Here is a 16,290-nt window from a genome sequence, read left to right on the forward strand (position 1 = left end):
ACTAAAATGCAGCAACTTTTTGCAAGGAACATGACAGTTATTTAATGGTGCACAGCAATACTTCACAACCCTTTAGGAGAGGAAGAAAAAAGATATCCTGTAGCCCAGGGGTTGGCAACCTTTCAGAAGTGGTGTGCTGAGTCGTCATTTATTCATGCTAATTTAAGGTTTTGTGTGCCAGTAATACATTTTAACATTTTTCAAAGGTCTCTTTCTATAAGTCTATAATGTATAACTAAACTATTGTTGTATGTTAAGTAAATAAGGTTTTTTTTAAATGTTTAAGAAGTTTCATTTAAAATTAAATTAAAATGCAGAGCCCCCGGACCAGTGGCCTGGACCTGGGCAGTGTGAGTGCCACTGAAAATCAGCTCGCGTGCCGCCTTTGGCATGTGTGCCATAGGTTGCCTACCCCTGCTGTAGCCCTTTTAAACTGCAGAGATGAGAGGGTATTTTAATTGGATAGAAAGAAATTGCCCTAAGGGGAATTAGGACCTTACCTTTAGTATCTGAGCCAAAAACGCCCACTATTGATGGAGGGGGAACCCTGTCATTGGTTCTGTGATGACCATAAGTGACCAAAACCTCATTTTTACATCTCTTCTAAAAAGACAGCATCTCCAGCAATGCAGTGCCACCAAACACTACGCTGTCACCCTGATTCAGCACAATCTCAATAGGAAAAAGTTCCACTTACAGACATCACTAATTCAAGAATTATCATGAGTGATCCTTTAAGGTGCTTGTACAAGTACTGTTCAATCGTGACCCAGCTTAGTGTGTGAGATTTATATAGTATTATAGCCCAAACAAGTCTGGCTGCAAGCCATGAATACTGAATACATGATGGGTCATTACACAAAGTAAAACTATTTTCCCATGCTATTTTCCCCCTACTGTTACTCACACCTTCTTGGGCCATCCTGATTATCACTACAAAACTTTTTTTCTCCTGCTGATAATAGCCCTCCTTAATTGATTACTCTCATTATAGTTGGTATGGCAACACCCATTTTTTCATGTCCGTGTATATCTATCTTCTTACTGTATTTTCCACTGCATGCATCTAATGAAGTGGGTTTTAACCCACAAAAACTTATGCTCAAATAAATTTGTTAGTCTCTAAGGTGCCACAAGTACTCCTCGTTCTTTTTGCTGATACAGACTAACACAGTTACCCCTCTGAAACCTGAATACATGCTGATACTTTTGCCCTCCTTTCTTTGCTGTTGACTCCCTGGCTCAGCTAATATCAGGGGCGGCTCCAGGCACCAGCACACCAAGCATGTGCCTGGGGCGGCAAGCTGCGAGGAGTGGCTTGCCGGTCACCGTGAGGGTGGCAGTCAGGCAGCCTTCGGCGTCATGCCTGCGGGAAGTCCCCCGGTCCCACGGCTTCGGCGGCAATTTGGCGGCAGGTACGCCAAAGGCGCGGGACCAGCGGACCTTCCTCAGGCAAGCCGCCGAAAGCCGCCTGACTGCCGTGCTTGGGGCGGCAAAATACGTAGAATAAAAATATGGGAAAGGAAAGATTAAAAAAATAAAATGAAAAAAATAAATAAGGGAGAGCTAATTAGGAAGAGGTTTATGGAAGATTTTCTCTTCCAGACTCACTGCTGCTCTTTCTTTGGTGCTGCCTGTACCTAACAGAAGCATATAGCTCCTTTTCATTAACTTGGTTCCCTGCCCTTCAGCTATTGTGTGCATTGAAAGTTGGGAAAAAAGGTCTTGCCTTGATGTTATGTAACCTTGCAGACATTAATTTGAAACAAACAAAACACTTAAAGCAGCTCTCATTCAGGGGATTTTACTGAGTGTTACTAAATTGCTGAATATTTAATAGCTAATCATGCTCCAGACCCCAAGGTCTGTCCCCCAAATGATAAGACTTTTTATTAAATGAACTTTAATTACTTAATAATTAGACCTTCTGTAGGGAAAGATGGGGATCCTGATAAGCTGCCAACCAGGCTGCAGGGCAAATCAGACTTGTGTGCCATTTTCAGATTAGAATTTAAAAGCAGGTCTGGGTGTAATGTTCTGAGACAGTGGGTGAAAGGCAGCCAGCCCAGTGTGTGGAAAGCCATGGATGGCATGAACCTGAACTGTGAAGTGGTTTATTTTTATGGTTATCTTAAAACTAGTATAACTATGCAAGGGAATCAATGTCAGACTGTTAGACTAAACCAATTGAACCAGATGTCAATACTGTAATGAGGATTGTGTCTGGGTCTACTAATATTTAAAATACTTTAGGTGTGGTGGGAAAACTCTGTGATAAATTGCTGACCGTGTGAGAAATGTTTTGACTGTCTCCGTGTCTACTCATTAGTCCTCTTCCCCGAAACAAGCTTACAACATTCCGGGCTTCTGAGCAGCTTCAAAGAACAATCTTTTTTAAAAAAAAAAAAAAAGCCTGAAAATGTTGTGGAATTTCACCATAAGAACATAACATAAGAACATAAGAACATAAGAAAGGCCGTACTGGGTCAGACCAAAGGTCCATCTAGCCCAGTATCTATCTACTGACAGTGACCAATGCCAGGTGCCCCAGAGGGAGTGAACCTAACAGGCAATGATCAAGTGATCTCTCTCCTGCCATCCATCTCCATCCTCTGACGAACAGAGGCTAGGGACACCATTCTTTACCCATCCTGGCTAATAGCCATTTATGGACTTCACCACTATGAATTTATCCAGTTCTCTTTTAAACATTGTTATAGTCCTAGCCTTCACAACCTCCTCAGGTAAGGAGTTCCACAAGTTGACTGTGCACTGCGTGAAGAAGAACTTCCTTTTATTTGTTTTAAACCATAAAAACTATACAGGCTTGAGGCCTTTGCCAGGCAATATATAGTCTTGGACCAGTGACAGCCCTGGGATCTACTATAGTGGGATCCTGGAGACTTATAAACAGGAGCATTGTACATAACCACTGGAAAAGGGAAGGTCCCTGCTTTCCATTGGAACAGTATACGCTTCTAGAGCTGTAAGGACCCAGGAGATCAGAAAGTAAAACCATGACATTTATATATATACAGAAAGCCTACGGTAGATTATTTTTAAACTTTTTTTTTATGGCTCTTTCTGTGTTGTGAATGCTTGGACTGAGAATGAAGGTACCTGACCTTACAGATGCAGAAAAAATGCAAAGTCCCAATCATGTTTTTAAACTCTCTAAACATGCCTAAAATGTCTTTTCTGTAACAGATGTGGCATATATAGAACGTATGGTCGTGTCCAGTGGTGGTGCTCTGGGCTGAGTGCATAACTTGTGACAGCCTCGCATACGTAACATGGCCATCCAATCTCTGACTGATAAAATCCTTATACCACACTGCACCAATTTGTAGCTGTGTACAGGGTAGAATTTCAAAACCGCCTATGTAGCTAAGGAGCACAAGTCTCATTGGGGGTCACAAAGTCTTGTGCTTTTAAATCACTCAGGCACTCTTGAAAATCCTAACTGCAGTGTCTTTCTCCATCTTTTCCATGTGTTGTAACAATATGTGTGTTATATACAGTAGAGCCAAATTCACCACTGAAATAGGCATATCTCTGTCAGCCACCACCACTACTACTGTCCCCAGTACGCCCTTGTTTAGAAGGGCTTTTTCCATAGCAAGAGTGGAAAGTCTGCAGTCACTTGCACTGCTTTGCATATGGGCTTGAAAGGAAGACCTCCAATCCTCCGCTCTCTCTAACCCCACCCCAAACTTGTGGGTCTGGATTCCCCCACAGAACCCATGAAGGGGTTTGTGTGGTGTCTGGGGAAAGGTGCATGTGCCACTAGGGTTCCAGGTGAAATGAAGCATATTCCCCCTTTCCTAAATGAAATCTGTGACATATGGAGTGTGATGATGGTTTGTAATATACCTAAATTCTTAATGAGTTCTGGAGTCACTACCTAGGGTGGCCAGATCTAAGTGATTGTGAGAATCAGCCTTGGTCCCACAGTTTTTTAATTTATTTGCCTAAAATGGAGATTCTTGAAATTGCTGCATGGACTCTTGAGGACAACCAGGTGTTTGTGACAAAAGCCTTGTTCATATGCTATCTTGACGGACAGGTTTTTGTTTGTTTGTTTTGCTCCCTTAAACTTTCGTGAACCTTCTTTTCTGCTGACATGAATGTAGTGGTGGCTTTTAACAGCTTTCCGTCCACACGCATGTTGCTTTTAACTTTTTAATTATTTATTTAAAGCAAAGCTAAAATAAAAAGCGTTCAATGCTTCTGCCTTTTGAGTTTACATCAGCTCTGCTTCATGTGAAAAGCTGTTACAGCCTGTGTCTGTGCCAACAGCTTCATTTGAAATGTAGCATTTTTGCTCTTTCTGTAGATTATGGAAGGGTGCAGCTGATGGTTGTTCACCTATAATAATAATAATAATAATAATTAATAATTGGAGATATACCCATCTCCTAGAACTGGAAGGGACCTCGAAAGGTCATCGAGTCCAGCCCCCTGCCTTCACTAGCAGGACCTGTGGTGTGGAATTCAAAACTACCACGCAGAGTTGAGTTGTTCTTTCTCTTTTCAGAGCAGGGTACTCTTTAAATATGTATTAACGGTGATCATTATGATTACAAAGTACTAAATACGTAGGACAATGTGCAGTATGACTTTTTTTTTTAACATGCAGGAATCTTTTCATAAGTTGCAGTTAATGTCATTAAAATTCATTATTAAGTTAAAGGAGACATGAGTTCCTCTCCTTCAACTGCATCCTTGACTGTTTAGCTAAATGTGTGTATATTATATGTGTGTTTGTACAGCACCTAGAACAGCGGGATCCTAGACCATGACTGGGGTTCCTAGGCACTATGGAAATATAAATAATAATAATATATAGTTCTTGCTACCATAGTGTCTGAGCACCTTACAATTGTTAATGGATTTTATCCTCACACCCCTGCCCTCCCGCCTTGTGTGAAGTATCTCAGTGGTGAGCTGAGACAATGGGTAGATTATGTGACTTGACCCCAATCACACAGGAAATGTGGTTGAGCCAGGAATTGAACCCAGGTTTCCTGAATCCCACTCTAACAATACATTTATTAGACAACACTAGTTTCTGCCCTACCCACTCAGTGAAATTTTGACTGACTTTTTACTGGCCAAAATGCCAGAGCCCTTATTTTCTTTCTTCTTGAACTCTTGGTGGCCTCTGACACCACCGACCACTCCCCTACTTTTTGAAATATTGCACTTCGTTGACTTTGGAGGCTCTTGCCTCTTACTGGCCTCTTTCTACTTCTCTAATTTGCTTTCAAAATCTCTTTTGATGGGTTCTTCTCTTCACTCTCTCCCTTTGTCGATAGGCCTCTCCAAAAAGCTCTGTGCTTGTCCACCTGCTCTTCTCTCTCTACCTCCTATTTCTAAATGATCTTATCCATAAGGGTGGCTTCAAATACCATCTTTATACCGATGGTTCACAGATCTATCTCTCTGCTAAAGACCTGTCTCCCTTTATCCAAACCCTAACTTCAACCTGTTTCTCTGACGACATCTGGTCATCATTTGGCAACTGAGCATTTCCTCTCCCCTTCTCCCTTGGTGTTCTGTTACTATTGATAACATCGCCATAGAGGCCTATAATCTGGGCATTATCTTTGACTCACTCAGGCCTGGTCCAATTCTTGCAGCTTCTACCTACTTGACATTTCACAGATCTGGCTTTTTAGTTTTGGTATCCTGGTGTATGTGGGGTGCGTGGGAATGGTTTGTTTGTATCATTAAAGACATTATCATGCTCAGATGTGTGAGGGGGCAGAATTACTGTTTCATTGGCAACCATAAATCTGGCATTTCCAGTGCTGCTGCCACTGTTGCTTTGAAAGATATTTACATCTTTCATTTGCATTCCTTGGGGGAAATGGTGATTTTTTTAACAGTCTATATCTCAGCCAAAACCCAATGGAATTTCATGGTACAAGTAAAACACCCATGTCTAGCTCAAAGGCTTGGACCCTATTGAATTTTGCAATTCAACAGCTGTGTTGGAGCCTCTCAAAATATAGGTTGCAAGAGTCCTTCATAATGAAAAAGTGACAGGAGTTGCTACCTCTGCCTGCAATAACATGGATATAGACTTCGCTTGTTTCCATACAATGAATAGTATCCTTTCAGAGGACATGTCAGTCATACAGTTTGCTGTGCAGCATGGAAGAAAGATTCCATTAGGTGGAAAGATGTGAAAATAACAAAAAGTTTCTTAATCCTACTTAATTTCAGTACATCTTTCTTTGAATTTCATCCTGTTCTGAATAGTGTGTATTGCAGAACACTGTGTTTGTACTTTGATAAAGTTATTCCTGAAGTAGTTTGTAAGTAACGTGTTGCTATTTGGTACTCTCTTATGTCAATAACACATCTATTATTTTCTTCTTTAAATTACACTCATTAGTGGCATACTGATAGTTATTCAGCAATCACGGAAGCCTCAAAGTACTTGTCTGAACATCACTTATTCTTCAGATTGGATGATTAGCCAAATCCAGATCAACACAGATACATTGTGCAATTTATATTTTCAGTGACTATATAATTGCTTCTTTTCCTTGTGCTTGCAGGACCATTGAGGTTTCTTTCCCAGACAGAATCTGTCACAGCTTTTGCAGGAGACACAGTTTTGTTAACGTGTGAAGTAGTTGGAGAGCCTATGCCGATGGTACACTGGCAAAAAAACCTGGAGGACCTGATCCTGAGCCCCAGTGACACCCGAGTGGCTGTCTTGCCCTCTGGAGCTTTACAGATTAGCAGAATCCAAGCAGGAGACAGTGGGATCTATAGATGCCTTGCAAAAAATCCTGCTAGTTCCAGAACTGGAAATGAAGCAGAAGTCAGAGTTTTGACAGGTAAGAACCATATGATTTTACATTGTCCTTATGTATATGCCCAAGTATATGTGGCTCAAAAGCTTGTCTTTCACCAACTGAAGTTGGTCCAATAAAAGATATTACCTCACCCACCTTGTCGCTCCTGATGGGGGCAGTTAAGTTTTCTTTCCAGTTGCTTCTATGAGCTTACGAGTTCTTTATTTTGAAGAGCTTGGAGACATTTAGAAGCTTCTGGGTGTGAAGGTGAGTAGCTGGCCTTATGTGACTAGCCAAATTTCCATAGGCCATGGTTTGAGAGCTGATGCAATTTTAGTTAAAGGTTTATGTTCCTGTATCTATATCCATATTCATTCTTGTATCCACATCTCGTTCTATGTACCTTTTGGCCTGCCAGGCTTTCCACCGCTCCAACAGTCTTCCGTCTAGCTCCAGCTTCTTTATTTCTAGAAATATTACCATGAATATAATTGAGCAACAGAAGATTGCTCTGCAGCATGATTCCGTGCAGAAATGCCTTGCCTTCTAGTCCTGTGTTTCTAAAGGCAAACACCAGTGAAATTCTACAAGGACATTAACCATCATATTTTTAGAATCTGCTCGGAAAGCCCTCCTGCTGGATGATCAAGTCTAAGGGGAAAAACAATTGAAGACAGTTGGCAGTTTTTCAAAGAGACATTATTAAGGGCAGAAGAGCAAGCTATCCTACTGAGTAGGAAAGATAGGAAGTCTGGCAAGAGACCACCCTGGCTTAACCAGGAGATCGTCAATTATCTAAAATTCAAAAAAGAGTCCTACAAAAAGTGGAAACTCAGTCAAATTATAAAGGATGAATATAAACAAATAACACAAATATGTAGGGACAAAATTAGAAAAGCCAATGCACAAAACGAGATCAAACTAGCTAGGGACGTAAAAGGGAACAAAAACAATTCTACAGATACATTAGAAGCAAGAAGACAACCAAGGACAGAGTAGGCCCATTACTCAATGAGGGGGAAAAGCCAATAACAGAAAATGTGCACATGGCAGAGGTGCTTAATGACTTCTTTGTTTCGGTTTTCACCAATAAGGATGGTGGTGATTGGACATCTAACGTAGTGAATACCAGTGAAAATGATGTAGGATCAGAGTCTAAAATAGGGAAAGAACAAGTCAAAAATTACTTACACAAGTTAGATGTTTTCAAATCAGCAGGGCTTGATGAAATGCAGCCTAGAATACTCAGGGAGCTGACTGAGGCGGTATCTGAGCCATTAGCAATTATCTTTGAAAAGTCACGGAAGATGGGAGACATTCCAGAAGACTGGAACAGAGCAAATCTAGTGCCCATCTATAGAAAGGGACATAAGGACAACCTGGTAAATTACAGACCAGTCAGCTTAACTTCTGTATCCAGAGAGATAATGGAGCAAATAATTAAGCAATCAATTTGCAAACACCTAGAAGATACTAAGGTGATAAATAACAGTCAGCATGGATTTGTCAAGAACAAATCATGTCAGACCAACCTGATACCCTGTCAAAGAAAGCTAACGAGCCTTGTGGATGGGGGGAAGCAGTAGATATGGTATATCTTGATTTTAGTAAGGCTTTTGATACTGTCTCACATGACCTTCTCCTAAACAAACTAGGGAAATGCAACCTAGATGGAGCTTCTATAAGGTGAGTGCATAACTGTTTGGAAAATCGTTCCCAGAGAATAGTAATCAGTGGGTGACAGTCGTGCTGGAAGGGAATAACAAGTGGGGTCCCACAGGGATCGGTTCTGTGTCTGGTTCTGTTCAATATCTTCATCAATGATTTAGATAATGGCAAAGAGAGTACAGTTATAAAGTTTGCAGATGATAACAATGGGAAGGGTTGCAAGTGCTTTGGAGGATAGGATTAAAATTCAAAATGATCTGGACAAACTGGAGAAATGGTCTGAAGTAAACAGGATGAAATTCAATAAGGACAAATGCAAAGTACTCTATTTAGAAAGGAATGTTGAGTTGCACACATACAAAATGGGAAATGACTGCCTAGGAAGGAGTACTGTGGAAAGGGATCTGGGGGTCATAGTGGATCACAAGCTAAATATGAGTCAACAGTGTAATACTGTTGCAAAAAAAGGAAACATCATTCTGGGATGTATTAACAGGAGTGTTGTAAGCAAGATACGAGAAGTAATTCTTCCATTCTAGTCCATGCTGATTAGGCCTCAGCTGGAGTATTGTGTCCCATTCTGGGCACCGCATTTCAAGAAAGATGTGGACAAATTGGAGAGAGTCCAGAGAAGAGCAACACAAATGATTAAATATGTAGAAAATGTGACCTATGAAGGAAGATTGAAAAAAAACTGGGTTTGTTTAGTCTGGAGAAGAGAAGACTGAGAGGGGACATAACAGTTTTCAACTAATAGAAGGTTGTTACAAGGAGGAGGGAGAAATTTTGTTTTTTTCTTAATCTCTGAGGACAGGACAAGAAGCAATGGGCTTAAATTGCAGCAAGGGAGGTTTAGGTTGGACATTAGGAAAAACTTCCTAACTGTCAGGGTGGTTAAGCACTGGAATAAATTGCCTAGGGAGAGGGATTTTTAAGACCTTTTTGGACAAACACCTGTCAGAGATAGTCTAGATAATATTTAGTCCTGCCTTGAGTGCAGGGGATTGGACTACATGATCTCTCGTGGTCTCTTCCAGTTCTATGATTCTGTGATTCTATCATAAGCATATGTAACTTCTAGTTAAGCCAAAGGGCATGGTGCAGGTCTCTCGGACTGCTGGGGTGAAATCCAGACCCCATTGAAGCCACTTGGAGTATTGCCACTGAGTTCAGCAGAGCCAGGATTTTACCCATGAACTATTAGAATGAATCTGTCCATGTGTGGATCTCTTATAGAGACATGGCTCACGGAGTTCTGTTTATTCTCCCTTTTGGGGAGTGGTAGATGGCTCTGGGAACCATTGATTTGATGGGCAGAGCCAATGGGATTTGTGAGATTCAAACATTCTCTGTATTTTAGATTCTGATGCCAGGGCAAAACCCCTGGGACAGCCTGGGATTATAGCTCCCACCAACTCCTCCGGATGCATTACAGACTGCTTGCAGCTTGGGGGCAGAACCAAACCCAACATTTGCTGGTAGCAAGGTAATACCCCACCTCCTGAAGTTCCCTGCAGTTTTTTTCTGCCTCAGTGGTTGCAGCCCTCCCAGCTGCTGAGTTTTTCAGAGGGAAATTCCAAACTCCATTTCAAATTCTTAGACGAACAATTCTTCTCAATAATTTGCCTTTTGAGGAGATTGTATCCTCAGCTCTGCTTCCTCTTCTGAGGCATGGGCAGTCGGTGGTGCTCTGTAGGCTTCAGGGAGAGAGCTAGGGTGAGAGAAGTAAGAGGCAAAAGGAGGGGACTGTGTCCCCTCCCCTCTACTCCCTCGCCATGAGCGTCTTGTTGAGACCTTGGGCCAATTCTGTGGGCAGAATGCAGTCTCTCTCCCAACTCAGACGAGGTGGGGTTACCTAGATACCCTTCCCCCTGGCAGGAAAGGAGGCAGGCAGGAAGGATTGGAAATGAACAGACTCCAGAGCAAGCAGCCCCACAATCTCCACAATGGGAGTGAAGCCAAAATGGCAGCACACCAGATGTGGTTGCACCTGGGTCCCAGCCATGCTTCACACTATGGAGCACAGCCACCTCGTCCACTTCCCTACGAGTTGTGGATGGAGGGCACTGGGCACAGTATGGACACTGCAAATGGCAGTAAGGAGCCTTCATGTCCAGCTCTCTTCCCTTGCTGAGGCCTCTGTAATCGCCCCTCAGCCCTCTACTGATATACCAGGATTAGGAACTCCAGGAAAGAAAAAGACCTATCTGGCTCGTGTGGATCCCATGCAACAGAGGGTTGTGATTCTGGGGACTTGAGACCCAGAATCCCAGATCCATACTTGAGACCCAGAAAGGGCCTATTTGGGAGAGGGACACAAATAGTTCCAACCTCTCTTAGGACACGGAGATGGCTCTGAAAATATTTCAAGTGGTTTACAATCTCTGGACCCAATTTCATTTCCCCATCTAAAGCAGGATTATGGGGACAAGCTCCCATAAATAACTGAATAATAAAATCAGCTCTGTTTCCTCTGCTCTCCTCCCTGGAATGCAGCAGGGCAACTGATCTTCAGCACCTGGTTCCCTGGCTCATGAGATGAGTGCAGCATGGCGGATCAATACAGAAAAGAATAGGCCATAAACATACTGATTCCTCTAGGCATGCATGCATGCCCTCACCACAAATAGAATTGTTCCTCCTTAGGGCAGGAAGGCCAGTGGTCAAAATCAGCGTTAGATAATCAAATATTTACAATATATCTAAAATACTCTACACATAGTGGCCTTAGGGAAGAAGGAAATTTACTTACCTCTTTCTGAACAATTTTTCTGATCACGGTTCTCTACAGAGAAAGCTGAAGCAAACACACAAAATTACATATTTCCTGGAATATCTTGGATTTAGGACAGACACAGACATATGATGCCTGGGAAGTCAATTATAGGCCTGAGTTGAGAATGAATACTATTGATATAAGGTTTTATCTCAGAAGAATGTACACAAATATGAAGATGGCCATAATGTAATACAAGTGGTATCACTGAGATGGAAATCCAGTTCATACTGGAGCCTATTGGGAATTCTAAACTCATACACAGACATGATTCAATGATCCAGATTTTATATGATATCTATTCAGTAATTCCAGAGAAACCATCTACATCTCACTCTGTTTCATCTGTTGGCAGAGATCTAGCTCCAGTTATATATTCTCTGCTTCTACAACAGCTAATTTTGTGCCAGTATTTAAAAAGGGTAAACAGAGTGACCGGGTAATTATAGACTTGTCAGTCTGACATAGATCCCAGGCAAGATAATGGAGTGGCTGATATGGAACCTGATGAATAAAGGGGTAGTAATTAATGCCAATCAATATGGGATTTTGGAAAAGAGATCCTCTCAGACTAACTTGATTTCCTTTTTGTTATTAGATTACCAGTTTGGCTGATATAAGTTAACAGTGTTGATATCATATATTTAGCCCTCTTTAAGGCACTTGACTTGGATACTGCACAACATTTTTATTTTAAAAATAGCATGATTTAAAATCAACATGGCACACTTTAAATAGATTTAAAACTGGCTAACTGATAGGTCTCAAAATATAATTGTAAACAGGGAATCGTCATTGAGCCGGTGTGTTTCTGGTGAGGTCCTGTAGGGATGTGTTCCTGGCCCTATGCTATTTACTATTTTTATCAAGATCTGGAAGAAAACATAAGATTATTCCAGATAAAATTAACAGATGACTCAAAAATTGGGACAATGGTAAATAATGAAGAGGACAGGTCACTGATACAGAGCAATCTGAAGTACGTGGTAAGTGGGGTGTAAGCAAACAATATGCATTTTAATATTGTAAATGTAGAGATCCACAAAGGAAGTAGGCCCTATTTACAGGATGGGGGAATTCTATCCTGGGAAGCAGTGAGTCTGAAAAAGATTTGCAGATGGTAGTGCATAGGCAGCTGATCCTGAGCTCCCAGTGCAACAGTGGGGCCAAAAGGGCTAAAGTAATCCTGGGATGCATAAACAGGGGAATCTCAAGTAGGAGTAGGGAGGTTATTTTATCTCCATGTTTGGCACTGGTGTGACTGTTCCTGGAATACTGTTTCCCAGTTCTGGTGCCCACAGTTCAAGAAGGGTGTTGATAAATTGGAGAAGGTTCAGAGAGGAGCCACAAGAATAGTTAAAAGATTAGAAAACGTGCCTTATTGTGATAGACACAGAGAGTTAGCCTTCTTTTTGTTCAATCTATTTCATTTACGGGGTGATGTGATTCATGTCTATCAGTATCCACATAAGGAGAAAATATAGAATAATGGGCTCTTCAGTCTAGCCATGAAAAGTATGACATGATGCAGTGGCTGGAAGTTAAAACTAGACAATTTTGGACTGGAAATAAGATTTACATTTTTAACAGTGAGGATAGCCATTGTAACAACTTATCCAGTGTCATAGGGGATTCTCCATCAATGGCAATTTTTATTTCAGGATTGGATGTTTATCTAAAAGATATACTCTAGGAATTTTTTCAGGACCTGTGTTATGCAGGAGGTCAAACTAGATAACCACAATGGTCCCTTCTGACTTTGGAATCTGAGACAGGTGATTGCAGAGAATCAGATTTTTTAAAAAGTGATCTTTACAGTTCAGTTCAGGGAATGTGTACCAGAAACAGATTACAACATCCACCAAAACACAGTGATTCATTGGGTCTCACAACATTTGTATCTTCCATGTAGAGTGACCAGATACCAAGTGTGAAAAATCAGGACAGGGATTGGGGGTAATAGGCACCTATATAAGAAAAAGCCCTGAATATTGGGACTGCCCTATAAAATCAGGACATCTGGTCACCCTACTTCCATAGATAACAGACCTGCTGTGGTTGCAGCAGTTCGTGTGTCTGATGGGATTTTCATAATAAGTAGGAAGAACATAATCAGCTCCACTCCAGAGAGATTCTCCTGCCTTGGGTGGAGCAAAGTTGTGCACCGCCCAACAATTTGTAAGGATCTGCAAGTCTATAATCAGGGTTGCAGGGTCCTGGGCCACCAAGAAAGCAGCATCCAACAATTTTTTGGAATATTAGGCACCACAGGAAATACTACCTGAAGAGGCCAGAGAGACAGAATCCTGCAGCCCCCTGATTAGTCCACACCAACTATTTAAATTAGGACATTGTCCTGCAGAGGTGTCCAAGCAGGAATGAAGACTCTGGCTTGCTACATATCTCGTCTTCACCCCATCTCACTCCTGACTCCTGCCTTTGACCTCAGCCCAGTGAAGAGTACCAGTCCAGCTGCCTCTGCCCCAGCCATTGTGCAAGCGGGATACAAGATCTACACGGCACACATTGGATTAACAGGGTGGCTTCTGCACCCAGAAATATCTCACTCATCATAAGTAATTTGGTGGGCTGGTGATCAACTTCTTTGCAACTAGAAACAGAAAATAAAGTGCCCTGTGGCCTTTCTGTGTGTCAGGGCTCAGGATCTTAGGCAGTGAATGGCATCTTGCAAAGCTGGGCAAAGTCCCTGCTACATCTTCTAATCTTTTCCACTGCTCCACAGGACAATACAAAACATGGGAATGAGATACAGCATATGCCTTTTTGGATGTAGAGACTATAACACTCAGGCTTGATTAGCTTGGCCCTGGAGCTTCAGATGCCTGTCTTACAGAGCTTTGCTATTGCAAAACCAGTCTTCCACCCAGGAGCAGGGAGGTTTACAATTGATACTTGCATGAAGTGGTGATTGCTCTCATAGAGCCCAACAGAGAAATCAACATATAGAACTTATTCTATTGGCTGGTTAAGCCAGTGAAACACATCCTTGAGTGGCCATAGCCCAGGAAGGCTCGGTGGTGGGTATATAACAGTGTCCAAGCGAAAAGATCAAGTCTCTATAGTATAAAGTTCTCAGCATGTTCAAGAAAAGGAAGTTTTTTATACAAACGCCAACCTCAAATGCTTTCTTGGTCATCAACCTTATTCCAGCTCGAGGGAATAGAATATGTCCTTGGAACCTCATTCTGCTCTTTACAGCACTACCTAGGTTGAACCCCTGCAGGGGCTATGTTCTCTATCCATTGGAGAAGGCCTTTCAATGTCATTTTTTTCCTCTTTTGGCAGAGTTTTTCTCCATGTGTGGTAACCGTATTTAAAGGATGATTTTACTTCCCACTCTTGAGGCACATTGGCACAAAAATTAACTTTAATGGCTCAAAGAATAGGGAAACTTATCCATGCCTATCTGAAAATTGCCTTTTTTCAGGTAATAAGGTCCACAGATCTGGCCCACCCTTGAGACCAGTGGATTATGCAGAATAGAGATGAAAACTGGCATCCAAAGATTAGGGTTAGTTGTCAGTTGGTGGAATTTACCATGTTCTGCAGTAGGAGAAATTTTTGTGGTTTTCCTCAAAGTATATTTAACAAAATCTGTAACTTAAGAAAGTGTATTTGAATTATTCTGATTGTAGAAACTTTCTCAACTGGAGGATACATCAGGGGGAAAGGCATTCCCCTGCTGCTAGTTACAGACAGGTCTGGCTGGCCGTAAGCTGCAAGCAGGTGGAAGTTCCCATTGTAATGGATCTATAAGCCTCATTGCTTGAAGAAAGGGAATTTTTAGTTAAGCACGGATAAATACTCTTATTCTTTTGCTTTGGAAGTGGGGATGGGGAGGAAAACAAAATGTGACACCTTTAATTCATTTATCCACCAAATAGCACAAATTTATTTAGATCATTGAACCTACAACTCAAATGTTTCTTGTGGCATGATCAGTAATGCTCTAAATAAACAAGACACTACTGAACAAAAATAGGCAGAAGCAAGGTGTGTTCCTCTAAAATCAGAATGGAGGAAGGGAGGAATTCAAAAGAAGAAACATTTTGTTTTGGAAATGTCTTCCGTTAATCTTCTAAGAAAGTACTAAAAACTTGGTGAGAGATACTCTCTGTCAAATTCAGCCTGTAGATATGTGCTTCCAGCCCTCATTGATTTCAGTACAGGCACAACTCAGAGAGCAGTATCTGGCCACAGAAAGATAGATCTTGACAGCATTTTTTTTACACTGAGAACTCATTTGAATTCCACCTTCTAAAACAACATTCCTGAGCCTCACTAGCAATATGGGAAGTGGATAGTTTGGATAAAATGCGAGCTGTCTCAGGCCATCATCCAAAGCCCAAACTAAAGCCAGATCTTTTCTGATGTCTGGAAAATTCAGTTTACTTTGAGTTCTTGCACTTCCTGATTCTGTGTGGGACCAGAAGCAGTAGTGCCAAAATCCTGGGAGAATGGGTATTCTCATGGAATTTCCAACCTCACTGAAGCTAAGGAGAAGTGGAAATTTCACAAGAAATCCTGTTCTCAGTGTTTTCAGTGCTGGGTCAACATGGCTGAATTTGGGATAAACATCAATAAATTCAACTCCACCAGAGAGGTCCTTTGGGGCCATCTGCCTGTCCCAAGTCAGGGTAAAGGAGGAGGGTTGGGCGTGGGGCTAGCAACTCCACCCCGTAAAAATCAGCTTGCTACAGAAACGCCAACAATAGAGTTAACAGAGACTTTTAGCCTGGAAAAAGAAGGATCTTCAACTCGAAGACGCATGACGCTGGGTGGTGAAAGCCGCGAGGAAGCCACTAAGCCGATCACCCTTCTTACAACCAGGAGGATTACCATCGGCACATGGAACGTGAGGACCATGTACGAGTAAAGACGGCGCAGGTTGCAGCAGAGATGAGGAGCAACAACCTGACCCTACTAGGCATTAGCGAGACAAGATGGACGCAAGCTGGACAGAGACGACTGTTGACAGGAGAGCTGTTGAACCCCCAAGGGAAGCGGAAAAGA

The 16,290-nt window shown here is 41.9% G+C and overlaps 1 protein-coding gene across 22 annotated transcripts in view; it reads left to right on the forward strand.

Moving 5' to 3' along the window:
* DCC (DCC netrin 1 receptor) overlaps positions 1–16,290 on the forward strand; it is a 555,466-nt gene that overhangs the window by 52,912 nt on the left and 486,264 nt on the right. For all 22 annotated transcript variants that reach the window (XM_039544135.1, XM_039544134.1, XM_039544133.1 and 19 more), the window contains one exon: positions 6,570–6,854. In XM_039544135.1, the coding sequence (XP_039400069.1) occupies positions 6,570–6,854 (285 nt within the window). The remainder of the gene's footprint in view (positions 1–6,569; positions 6,855–16,290) is intronic.

The sequence above is a fragment of the Mauremys reevesii genome, linkage group 6 (assembly GCF_016161935.1).
Source record: "Mauremys reevesii isolate NIE-2019 linkage group 6, ASM1616193v1, whole genome shotgun sequence".
Taxonomy (NCBI): domain Eukaryota; kingdom Metazoa; phylum Chordata; order Testudines; family Geoemydidae; genus Mauremys; species Mauremys reevesii.